This window comes from Pseudopipra pipra, chromosome 10 (assembly GCF_036250125.1).
Source record: "Pseudopipra pipra isolate bDixPip1 chromosome 10, bDixPip1.hap1, whole genome shotgun sequence".
NCBI classification, from domain to species: Eukaryota; Metazoa; Chordata; class Aves; order Passeriformes; family Pipridae; genus Pseudopipra; species Pseudopipra pipra.
This window is the reverse complement of record NC_087558.1, coordinates 9,323,002-9,336,063: the sequence shown is the minus strand read 5'-3', so window position 1 is coordinate 9,336,063 and position 13,062 is coordinate 9,323,002. Positions and strand designations below refer to the sequence as shown.

At 39.2% G+C, this 13,062-nt stretch overlaps 1 protein-coding gene across 6 annotated transcripts in view; it reads right to left on the bottom strand.

Moving 5' to 3' along the window:
* The window catches only part of ABCC5 (ATP binding cassette subfamily C member 5), a 44,154-nt gene that overhangs the window by 20,186 nt on the left and 10,906 nt on the right, over positions 1-13,062 (bottom strand). For 3 of the 6 annotated variants that reach the window (XM_064666066.1, XM_064666059.1, XM_064666060.1), the window contains exons 3-11: positions 11,821-11,981; positions 11,423-11,578; positions 10,535-10,682; positions 5,626-5,859; positions 5,340-5,513; positions 3,863-4,010; positions 3,210-3,358; positions 2,480-2,587; positions 340-690 (exon numbers count right to left, since the gene is read on the bottom strand). In XM_064666066.1, coding sequence (XP_064522136.1) covers positions 340-690; positions 2,480-2,587; positions 3,210-3,358; positions 3,863-4,010; positions 5,340-5,513; positions 5,626-5,859; positions 10,535-10,682; positions 11,423-11,578; positions 11,821-11,981 — 1,629 coding nt within the window. Of the gene's footprint in view, positions 1-339; positions 691-2,479; positions 2,588-3,209; positions 3,359-3,862; positions 4,011-5,339; positions 5,514-5,625; positions 5,860-6,323; positions 6,433-10,534; positions 10,683-11,422; positions 11,579-11,820; positions 11,982-13,062 lie in introns of those variants that run through there. The other 3 variants (XM_064666061.1, XM_064666062.1, XM_064666063.1) reach the window with 3 other exon arrangements.

The following is a 13,062-nucleotide window of genomic DNA, read 5'->3' as shown; positions in this document are numbered from 1 at the left end:
ACACACTGCCCACCTGGTACCCCTACTGCCCTGTGGATTTTTTCAGCTCAGTGGCTCATACTCTGTACTGAGAGCTGAAAACCCCTCAGCTGAATGTGGAAGCTGTACAGCCTGCCCTTGTTTCACAGGCTGTTAGCAAAGATCTAGTTTGCTAAAATGGCACAGCTGTTTACAGCAAGATCAGACACTGCATCCTGGATACTGCAGTTGCCATGGATATTACAGGAGAGCACAAAAGCAATATGCTCCATTTCATGTGAAAACACACAGCTCTCTATTCCAAGGGACAGCTAAAATGAGGCCTTTTGAAAGCTCAGATTTCCTCCTTTCTTCTCTTACCTTTTCTATCTCCAAGTCAATGTTGTAGAGAGTCCTCTGAAGCCGAAGGTTAACCAGGTGGATGATTTTGTGCTCCTCTTCAGGGCTATGATGGTCATCACTGTCCACTAGAAGATGGCCCTTCTGCTCTGCCAGCACAGCTTGCTGTCCCTCATTCTGCAGCTTCATTTTCTCTTTCTTGCCCTTGGTGACTTTCTTGTCTTTTTTCACTTTGGGGGTCAGCTTTGGTGAGCTCTGGACGCTGGCGTGGGAGAAGTCCCAAGCCAAGGTAGCATTTTTCACCTCTATCGCGGTGTGAGGATTGGCTGGTTTTTTCTTTATCATATGAACCTCTTCCATTAGAAATAAACTCTGATAGGAGTTGTGAGAGAGGTGTAAAGATGAGACACCTGATCAAGACTGGGAGACAAGCTTACGGCACACTCACGCAGCAAAACACATCAGGCTATATAGTAGGAGGAAGCTGAAGAGCAAAAGGTAGCTCATTAGTGTAAACTAACTCCAGGTCTGCTAAGTGGCTGGGGCATTCCTGGATGTGGTGGAAGCACTTAGATACACTCAGACTTTTACAGAACTGCAATACTCTGGGAGTTTGATATGACAGGGGCTTATTCCTTCAACACTGTTTGCAACTGCAGCTCTGTAAGCTCCAGATTAAAAACACGTGAGTAGAACACATGGGTTGGAGAGGAGAGGTCACTTTGAGGCAAAGTGACTGACTTGTCCTGCACACCAACTCATTAGGGAAGGAGAGGGAATGGCTTTTAACTTCAGCCTTTAACCTTCAACTTTTATGCTGGGAAAAAGTCATCTTGCACAAATGTAGCTGACCTATCTTGGGCTGCCTGACAATAAGAAGTAAGTAATTAGGTCCACTGTATCATGTTTTCCACCACATCCATCAGTATTTACAATCAACAAAGGTTAGGAAGACATTTTTCACACAGTTTAATTACAAGATAAAATGTTTGCCACTTACATACTTTGTTTTGAACTAAGAAGCCTTTTGTGACTAAAAACTTTTCAATTCTCCACCTTATTTATTCCTGCAATTGCTACACCTGCATCACACATTCATAAGAAAGCTTATACTCCTTTACAGAGCCAAAAAGTCAGTTATGTTTATACTGTGATGGGAAAGTATTCCCACCTTGTGCTACCTTTCCTACACAGATTAAACAGTTTACAGCCAAACTGGGAGATAATACAATTTCCCCTCTCCTTCTCTTCTCTCCCAAAAAACTCCCTCTGGTGCATTTGGATTTAAGAAAGGCTGATTTAGGGTGACTCAGAAGATGAAACAAAATTGCTCAAAAGCAATAGGATCTCAAAATCACTCTACAGATCCTGTTCTTTTCAGACAAAGGTTTGTTTCATGAATGCATTACACAGAATTCATATACCTGTCAATGCCTAAAAAAAAATCTCTAATTTGAAAACTGCTATTTTCAATTTTAAAAATTTCCACAATGTGCAATGCACTGTTATCTTCAAAAGAGAGGAGACAATAAAGGTCTATTCTCTGAGTTCATGAAGTACACACAGAGTATTCATCCTTTAGTCCTCATGACATAAGACTGTTCATCCATTATAAGTATTTTGTCAGATCACAACTGCCTTTTATCCATATAGTGGAGTTTCAGTCACTTAATCTGGTCCGGAAATAAAAATCCTCAGTTTTTCATGACCACAAATAAAACTCCAGTAGTTTGGGCAAAGCTGCCTACAGAAGTCATGACATTTCCAAAAAAAAGAGTTTATTAGCAAAACATGAAATATCACTGCAGATGTGTTGCAGATGTGTCTTTTCATGCAGATGGTCTTAAAAGGGAGTTAAGAATGATTATACTGTGAGCCACCAAGTCCTGCACTCTATCTCTCACTGTGGCCAACATCAAAATCCTAAAATCATTAAATTAGAATTCTTACACTGGTATTATTCTTACAAATCTAGTGAAGGGTTATTAGAAGTTTATCTCTTTTGAAGAATCCAATAATCTGGAGTGCTAAGTGTAAAGAAAAAGAACTCCTCAATCATTAAAAGTCACATTACCTCCCAAGGTATCTACTTTTGCATCTACTATACACATACAACACTCCACATTTACAGTGAAAACTTCAAGGTCAAATGATTGCTTACCTTAAATCTGTCAACAGAAACAGAGGCCTCAGATAGAGACTTCACTGAGAACGGAGTTACTTTGAGAGCAAAAGTCATTGAGTTAAAGACAGTGACCACTGTGAATGCCTAAAAATGAGACAAGAAAGAGAATCCCATTTGGACGCCATAAAAGCTCCAGCCTTCTAAAATCTGAAATGTCACAGCAGCAATTCAAAGTTGAAGAAAAGGCCCAATCCAAAAATAACCATTTACATACTCAACATATTCTCAAACAGGAGGAAAAACAGATCTACTCAACTCTTTATCCAATGCTTTGTAAAAGACCAAGACAGACATCTTTGGTGTTTGTAGGTCTAACAAAAGCAGCAGCTAGCAAATTTTGCCTTAACCTACTACTTGTAAAGACACAAGTTCAAATCTTCTTTTTAGAATTCGTGCTGTTTGCGTCCAAGCACACTGCAAAACAAATACATCCAGTAATCCCAGTGCCCTGTCTGAACAGCAAACAGGAAGGCTCATTTACATTCAAGTCAAAACCTGTTCTGAGGAAGGTCAGGACAAAAGAGCACTGAGAGCTTTTTGTGAAAAACATAAGACTAGACCTGCTGGTGTCACACCCATCAGATGTTCACTTCTGTGAGCAAGGCTACAGCCTGACCATGGTGGCAAGCCGCATGGGAAAATGGCTTAGCAGAAAACCTACAGAAGCGATAGCATAAAGAATATTTTCAACAGTGCAGTGAGTTACCTGAGCTGCTGTAAGGTCATAGCCAAGGATCATATGGACAGAAAAGGTCACCACGCTGGCAATGACTACAACTATGGGAGCCACTCCCACAGTGATGCTCTGGAAGTAGCCCGCACGCTCCAAGATTTTACGTTCCTCCTCACGAATTTCTAGAAATATAAATAGGGGCACCATATTTAAGTATGATTTAGGGGCTACACATACACACAACAGATGCTGCCACAACATTATAAACACTCAGTAAAAGGCCTAACTCTAAGCTTTAATGTTTATGACATTATAACCTTCTCATAAAGACAGCAGTTATAAAGAGGAAACTATAATGGTCTGTAAGTCTCCATGAGCACACAGGCGGTTTTTTTACTTTATTTAAAAATAGAGCAGCCAGTACATTTATTAAGTGACAAAAGAGGAACAAAATTTAAAAATTTAAGATTAGTGCCAAGACACAAACATCATTATGCTAGAAGGTGAAATTTGAGAAGCAAGTCTGTTTGTCCAACCCGTTGTGCATAAACACAGGAAGCCCAAAGGAACAGTGTTCTTATACTGCACGTCCATCAGCATCTATGGTACAAAGTCAGGATACAAGAGGCTACCAAGTAATGGGGCATCTGCACAAAAGGAAACAGTTACAGACTGTGTGAACTCACTTTGAACATTCTGAGAAAATGGTTTGACCCAGGCATACATTTTAATGAATTTAATGTAATTAAGAACTTCATTCATCTTTTGCACACGCTCGTCTGTTGTTGCTACGCATTTTCTTCTGAAATAAGCTGTGAGGCGCGATACAAACATCTGAAACAAAGGCAACACCATGCAACATTAATGGCAACTCAGAAAAAGCAAGTACATTCAACTCCTAATCACCAGAGAAAACCAATTTTGAATCTGAAAAAGGGATTCAGGCATAGGGCAAGGCAACTGCTGTTCTAACATAAAACACAGGCTTGAAACACCATTGATATCCTCCCGCCCCATCTACACTGAGCGCTAGACTCATGATAGCAAATTTCAACAACAATATGTGAAAATAAAGGAGTGTGCTTTTACCAACATTGAATAGTACCTTCAACCTTTGTTGAAGTTTCTGAAGCACAAAGATTACAAACACATTAACCTAAAGACACATCAAGTTGACCCTCATTGCAAATGCACTTTAGAACCTATTTTAGCCAACCTTTCAACCAGGTTCTTAAGGCAAAAGAGCAAGAAGGTCTTTGCACAGCCAGATCAATTTCTACTCTATGCCAGTGCTAAGAAGGTAGTAAAACAGTTTTAACATTTTTACTACACCAATCTAAACATAAATAGTTGTTTATGTGTTTTTAAGTATCTGCCACTCTTACATTCATCCCATTCCTAGTCTGAAATTCAAACCTAACAAACTACTTTAGGAAGCTTTCAGCTCCTTGCCCTTCTTCATACTCCTGCAAACTCTTTTGAAGTTCCCCCATAAATAGAGAAGACTGTTGAAAAGAACTGGAAAACATGATCAAACTCCACTTCTCATTCCCCTCCAAAATATAATTCCCATTGTGTAATCCTTACTTTTGGCCAGATACATTGGACCATAGTGAACCTCATGGTATTCAGCCTCCATGCTTTATAAAACACATATTATGAATAGAATGACCAATCTTCAGCAGTCTTATAGGCATTTTAAAGGCAAGAAGATTTTGGCTTGGACTAGCCTATTTCACAGCTTGGCAGAGGCAGGAGTAACTCAGCAAGAACACCCTGAGCCAGCTGTGGTGCTTTTCAACACCTTCTTTGAAATCAAGAACAACACTGCTCATGCAACACTGAGCTCCTGTACACAAGCTGGAGGCCTCATGTCTTTCCAAGCTCAACCACAAGCACCTGAGCGTTCTGCAGTTTAATTTAGGTATGCATATTAACCTCAGCCAAATCTACCAGCTTTCCTATCTCCATTTTCTAATTTTACAATTTTGAGCTTTCTGATTTCCAAATCTCTGCTTCATGCACCATCTTTAGAAACACCTTCTGTAACATGCAGTGCCATAAACGAGCTAAATCTAGCACATTTCAACACCTTTTATTCAGAACTACACATATGTCTGACCCAAGAAAAAACGAAGCAAGTCTTAACTCTTTCCAACTCACCATTGCTGGGTAGAAAAGGATGAAGACAGCGGAGCCCAAGAAGCCTGTTGGACCCAGAATAATCACATTATAAACCATTCCCAAAATGGCCACAATAGGGCCTCCAGCCAACAAACTGCCAACTGCTGCAGCTTCAAACATCCTCTGACCATCATTGGAACATACATTTATGAGCTGAAAAATAGACACAACACATCATTTAGATTTAAGGCACAGCTCATTCCCAAGGGAACATATTGCACATCCCTTTTCACACTGCAACTTCCAAAACCATGCCGCAACTTACCTCTCCAAGAGACTTCTCCTTGATGTTCTTCAGCTTAAGAATTTTCTTAAATGCCATAGTCAGGACAGCTCCACGCAGTCTAACCCCCGTGCGGTAATTCAAAGCCCAGGTTAGCGCCAGGGACCAAGATCGCACAACTTCCGTCATAAAGATGCCAAAAACTAAAAACAAGCTGTACTGCAGGTTGGACTCACTCTGTTGGGTATACTCCAAAAGGTGTTTCACAACGAATGCCTACAGGAAGAAATGCAAGCTTGCATGAGCACCCCATCATCTCAGAAGACCATGCAACAACTTTATGTTAAGTTAGAAATAAGTAGGCTACTCTGCTTTTAAAAGAGCCATTTGAAATATAAAGCATCTTCTTTCCAGAAGTAAAAGGTGTCAATACAAGAAGTACTGTAACACAAAGCCCTGCTGAGAGCCAAGCACTGAGTCAAATTTAGTAAGTAGAGAGAGTTTAATTTGGAACCATATTCCTCGCAGCACGCTTCTAATCCTCCGTGTCTTCTAACTTAACATAAATGTGTCAGTTAGCTGAAAGCAATGCATTATCATATAGAAGAGTTTTAAAATATAGTCACTACTTATACATCTGGACACATTAAGAAACATTCCTTTACGTGACATTAAGACCTTTTTTACTTTATCTTTGGTTTGCTTCAAACGTGCTTATTTGATAAAAAGGAACAATGTACCTACAGTTGTAGAGGGGAAGAGTGAGAAGGACATTTGCAAAACATTCCTGGAAATAAACATCAGCAGTTTAATAGTAAAGAAAAAAACAAGCACAAGGTACGTAATACCACAAATCATTGGGGATGGGGGAAAAAAAAAAAAAGGACAAAAAATCAACCATTCAATCCCTCCCCATACCCTCTCCCCCCCAAAACACAAACACTTTACCTCAGGAATCACATTTCAAACATCACCTGCAAAAAGAAGACAGCCCCCAGAACCACCAATTCCCACCTCCAGCTCTCTGTGGTCCAATGGCACAATATAACATCATACAACTCACAACCACCAGCATTAAATACTATTGACTGCGAAACAATAAGCTTTTATTTGAAATAAAGTGTCATTTTAAGTGGTAACATCTCAAAAACACTGTACAACAGGTAGATCATTGTGTAAACATACAATCTGCACATACAGAATAATAATAAAGGGCTAATATCTAACAGTCAGTTTTAGCTTCTAACATAAACTAGATTTGAAACTACACACAAAGTTAAAACGATACAAAACCAGAACGGTATTTGTTCACGAAGTCCAAAAGAAGTCAAACTTGCAGGTACCAACAGAAGAGGCTTCTGAGGCTGCACAAATTCTGAAATCTGGTTTCAAAAGAACTCTACAGAAAGGCTTCACAGACAGTAAAAGATTTCCTAGAAAGCTTTCCAACAAATGATGTTTTAAGATACTGGTGCTTTTGATATATTAGTACAGAGCAGAGAATTACCTTTGCCCATAATAAAAAGCAACAAAAAATCTGAGACGGAAGAAAATATTTGAGAAGCCTTTCATATCATAGTCCATTGAAGTCCTCTTGGCTAAACCATGTGTTGCAAGTAAGAGTTCTGCATAGTTTGAAGAGAGAGGAAAAAACCAAAACCCCACTACTGCAGCAAAGGTTTTGATAGCTACAGCCCAGCACCAAATAACAGAAAAAAATGGAGATCAAATTCATCTGTTCTAAGGAAAATAATTCTGCACATCAGAACCAAGGAAACATGCTGTAAATAATTTTGCTCTTTCTTTTTCACAGGTGTAAATTAAAGCCAGATGTCCATCAAGTTCTAGAATGGCCACTGAGAAAATTTACATACCGATCACTGAACAAATGTGAGGAGCTCACATTCCCAGATCTATTGCATTCCATCTTTCTCCTGATTGGATTTAATTTTACATCAACTGTTTGGATCACAACTGCATACAGTTGGTTTGCAGCTACTATGGAGATTACTGACTTCTTTTTCCAGTATTCAATCCAACATATGCAACTGAGTCACTGAGCAATTGGGGTGAAAATCCCCCTTTTTCCTCACGAGCTGTAACTCAGCATGGTCGCAGACTGCAAGCATTTTCTCACACACCACAGCATTGCTGAAAGTCTCCAAGAGAGGATGTATAAAGATAGCAGATGTTTCCTGGGGTCTCATTCCTCCCAAAACTTTAGTGCAATTTTGCAGCACTATTTTACAGATTCAGCATCTCTTGTGATGAAATAGAGACCGGTTTACATTATAACCCAATTTTTTTTTTTTTTTGGTCCGGAAGAAAGAAAAGAGGAAACAGCAGATTAAAGAATTTTGAAAAGGGAGGGGAAAAAAGTCACAGAAAATTAACATTTACATCTGAACAAATACCATTTGAACTCATATTAGTTTAATGACAAGAATCCAGCATAAAGTCATTCACAAAACAAAAAAGTTACAGTGCAAAACCTAGGCTAAAAGGGAGAAACGAGCTCCTGCGACTATTACCATAGTAGTCGGTACAAGCTGCTCGGCTGTCTTAAGCATTCCCATTGAATAAACATTACCTTACCTTTGCTCTTGGCGTTGGCTCTGCCCAGCAGGACTGTCTCATTCTGACGCAGAAAACAGCCATCCTGAAAATGCTGAAGAACAGCTTCTGTCACTGGTCCCACTGCAGTGCTGGCATCCCTGCTGCAGCCAGTGTGCGACAGCACGGGACAGGCTGCAGCTGGAGCCAACTGGGAAACTGGAAAACTTACCTCCAAGGAGCTTACCACTCCCCCCTCCAATAACTGACCAAACTGTCAAGCTGTGCTCCACTAGAAAGCAAGTTTCCCCATCTCCCAAAGGGGAAGAATAGCTCTGAACAGGTGCACACAGGTACATTGTTCAGACCTGGAGTTAAACTGATTATGTCTAGTAATCAAAAAGCGTCTTTGCTCCTCAACCAGAACTTGAAAGTTTTGGTAGCTGATCAAATAGCAGCAAGTATTTATTGGAGATAAATAGTATATCACCTATACTAGTACATTCTGATGGTTATTACAAGGCAGTCTGACAAATGCAGCTGACTCACGAGGTTATTGGTTTGGATTCTGTGCCAGATGCAAAATTTATCAAAAATAAAAAGAGGAAGACCCTTGAAGGATCTATTAGATATTAAAAAAAAAAAAAAAAAACAACAACAATAACCCACACAGGAAATCTTGACCAACTCCTTTCCAGTTATAACCATCACAATGCTCATTAGCAAAGCCACAGCTGTTTGGTGGCATTTCAAGGTCATAGACATTCAATTAAAAGTTTTGAAGCTAAATATGGTGTTTAACTCCACTTTCATAATCTTCTCCAATACATGAGATCAAGTCAAGTGCTTTTCCTGATCTCCCTTTTCACCTTCGGGTGACTGAAAGGGTGTAACAACACAAGAAAGCACTGATACTTCTGAGGAGACAGCACAGGCATATCCCTGAGGCATGCCATTTTTAAGAATAGGGAGGAGGGATGGTAAAGACCTATTTTTTATGCCAAATGATGGAACCAAGTCAATTGTGCCTTATTCAGAGAAACGAATAAGGTTGTCTTTAAATGGGCAACTGTCTATAGATAATGTTAAGTTACCCAAATTAAGCATCAACAGCAGCAGTAGCCCTCAGCCTAGTCAAGTTGGTTTGTTTTTTTCTTTCCCCTCTTGCTCTCTCTCATTCAGCAGTTTGGCTGAGACAAATTGAGAAAGTTACACTACAGAAATTAGGGGTAACCCTGCTGCAAGTTCTTTACTAAAGATAAAAGCAGCTCCTAAAGCCCTGTAGTGAAACAATGACAGAAGCTCTTCTTGGGAAAAACTAGTGCTGTTAAAACCTTCATCATGATTTATTGTTAATTACCAAAATACATTCGGACGTTTTATAATACAGGCTACTGTAAATTATTACCAAGAAAACAATACCACAAAAACATTTATTGTTATTCATATTACATGAAACAATGCAAACTTTAAAAAGACTTAAAAAACAGAACATTTTGATAAGACATTTAAAAGCAGGAAAACATTTTAAAAAGACATTTCACCTAACAGTGCACCCAAGTGTACTTACCCAGGAAATGAACCTTCAGCTTACCAGCACACTGAAACGTGTACTACTAGCAGTAATACTGCTCCTACTCCTCAAGGGAAATGTGCAGAGAATAAATTTAGTCAAAATTTCAACTTTAAATCTGCACAGCATGTGCAACAAACAGGTGACAAAAAATGGTGTGAATGTCAAGTCCCATGTCGTTTATCTTCATTACGACCCTTAGCAACAAACAGCAGCAGTTCCTAGAGGCAATAACGTTTTCTAACACTTCTACATGAAACCTGTCTGGCCATTCTCTGTAGGATCAGTAAAGACTATGCCCACAGACTTCTTGAGACCTGCTCACATTAGTTTATAAGCAGTGCTCTCATAGAACTGGTTCGATCCACTTCTTGAAGACTCTTACCAATGCCAATAATTTAAGATTAGAGTTTTATCAGCCTGAACTTTATTCCAAGATAAATTTACAGAATTTCAAAGAGAAAAACAATTAGAAGACTTGCACATAGCAATCTTATGCAAAAAGGAAGTTATGCAGTTAAGCTTATGCGGTTAAGGAAGAACTTTAAACTATACTCAAAGCCAAAGAGAAAAACCAAAGGTGCATTTTCTCCAGGATACCTAAACTCCCCCTCCCTTCTCCAAGAACTTGCCTGGGTATTCAGCAATTGATCCATCAGCTGTAGGAAACCTATCTTGGATTACTGAATCGCTCTGGAATTTTGCCCCAGAATTTCTAGCTAGTCAAAACATTTAAGTGATTCTGCAATGAAACCTTAAGATTTTACAGTTGGCCATGAGATGGAGCCCTCTGGGGTTGTTAAAAAAAGGATGGATATTACTTACTGGTCCACTAAAACCGGCAAGCTGTGTGATCATCAGAGACACTATGGAAAGGATGAGCCTGGTGCGGCAGAAAATCCACACAACCCTCCGGAGAGAAGCATCATCAGGACCATTTTCTTTCAGTTCTTCCTGCCACAATCTCTCCAGCCTAATAAAAACAGAAGATTCATGTCATAAATTTTTCACCATGAGAGAAGGTACAATCTCACAAGTACTTCTTTGTGAAAATTTCAAGCGCTTCCTAGCTCAGAACAACATAAAATTAATAAATATCAAGAGAAATAAATGCATTCCATGATCACTGTGAGGTAAAGAGAAATATCTATATCTTGAAATATCTATGCTGTGTTACTTTCATATAAGAGAGGGATGAAAAACACATCTTTTGCTTTGTCTGGAATCTTTTTGGCAATCTTAATATAATGACTTGTCACAGTCTTTCCTTGCTGATCTGACAGAAGAGTTGTGGAGTCAAAACCTAAGAGAAATTCTCATTAGCCATAGAAGGTTAGCCTGATCACAAGATCTGACCCATGTTCAAATCACCTTGCTACTGCCGGTATTACTTCTCATTATTTTAGCACAAGATTTTTTTCAATGTAGCCTTAAGAACTTTGTTTTAATAGTTTAAAGACATGCAAAATCAGAAGAACCACTGCAAGACACTCCTGGATATATAATCCTCTAAGTTCATTGAAATTAGCAAGATTACAGAAACTGTGCAGCAGGAGGAAATGGTCTGTGAAGGATAAAACTGAATTCCACCATTCCGAGAAAGTCAGAACAAAATATCAGTGCTGCTTTTCTAGGGCAATACTATACCATTGCCTGTGGACTAACATATAATAAATGGAAACAACAAAATAATAAGGAACAAGATGTCTTTACCTTCTGCAATTGACATCTGAGGACTCATGCCTCGATAAAGACCATACATCATCCATAAACAATTCCCCTTTCTTGTATGCTCTGTGGGCCAACGGAGTGAGCCAGGAGAAGGTCATGGAGGAGAAAAGCCCAGCATTATCAACAGGGTGCTGATGTCTAAAAGAAAAACAAAAATCACAAACAGATGAAAAAGGAAACAGAATTGCAAATCTTCGAGAACAACAAAGCCTCCTCTCACTGAAAGCACTCAGAGTACCAAATGGTCCATGCCAGCCACACTCGCTAAACAAATTCTGATGTTTCCAGTACCAGTCAGCAGACCTACATCTGCAATTGTGCTTTGTGACTGGTTTGAAAAGCAAGTGCTGTATCAGTTCTTTGGTAGCCTAAAGACGTACTTGGAAGTGGTCCGTATGGGTTTCAGTGCGTTCAGACCATGGTGGTATTTGCCCTTGTGATGCTCTTCATCCAGCATTCGCAGCTGGGAATGCACAGAGGTGTCCAGTGGCAGGCCCTCTGCCCGAGCTGCTGCTTCCAAGGCATCCTGGCATTCAATCTGCTTTTATAAGAAAGACAGCAGAGTCAGACTTCAAAACTACATTTGAAGTCCATGACTCCCAACTCCAGCAACTTTGCACCTCTTTCTTCTGTAAATTATTGCGCAACAACAATCACGATCATTTAAATGTCTTAGACCACAGGCTTCATCCTGGCAGCAAAGCCATGGAAGGCATATGTTCTAGATCTGCATTAGATTGCTGCATTTGTAAACCGTAAATTACCACCAGTATTGTGCCTGTGCATTCAAAGGATAAATGGATAGACCAGACCAATCCTGTATCCTGCCACAGGAAATACAATAGAGAAAAATTACAACATCAAGTACTTATGACATCAGCTCAGGAAATCAATGACTGACTTACGCACTGAAATTAAGACATACACGCTTGATGAATTTACACCCTCTTAGCATAATTTAGATATTCTTATCCACAGAAAATTCAAATTCTTTTCAGAATACTGCAAAAGTCCTTTCTTCAAAAGTACTTTAGATTAGATTAAAAAAAAAAAAACAAATATGCATTAAACAGAATTGTACTTCCTTTTTATCATGTTTCCTGCTTTATCTTTTTTTTTTTCCCCCTAATCTAAATGGAACAAAGATGACAATTTGCTCTGCTCCCAGTCATAGCTTCTCAATGGCTCAGCAACTTCAGTAACAACCACTTAAAAGGAAAATCTTATCTGGGGGGGTTTCCAGAGCGCCAGTGAAAGGCAGATTAAAGTGCTAATCTAAGAGGAGAAAGGAAACAGAAGTGATACAGAATAGTCAAAATGTTGCAGATTTCGAACAAACCTTTTGATGAGAAGCCAGATGTGGTAAAACTACATGAGATCAGCTTGTTATCTGTATTGGCAAGAGGGCTCTCGACTGATTCTAAGTTAATGGACCATTTATTGCAGTTTCTTGAAATGGAGTTTTTAATGGAAAATAATAATTTCTAAGGTAAAAATCTTCCTGGCTTTCTTACAAGTAATAATACTATGATTCTACCCTTATTAGTTGCCTTACAAGAGCAAAGTTATCTTATTTATTTGAAAACGGCATTTGTAAATGCCTCCTAAAAACACAATATCTG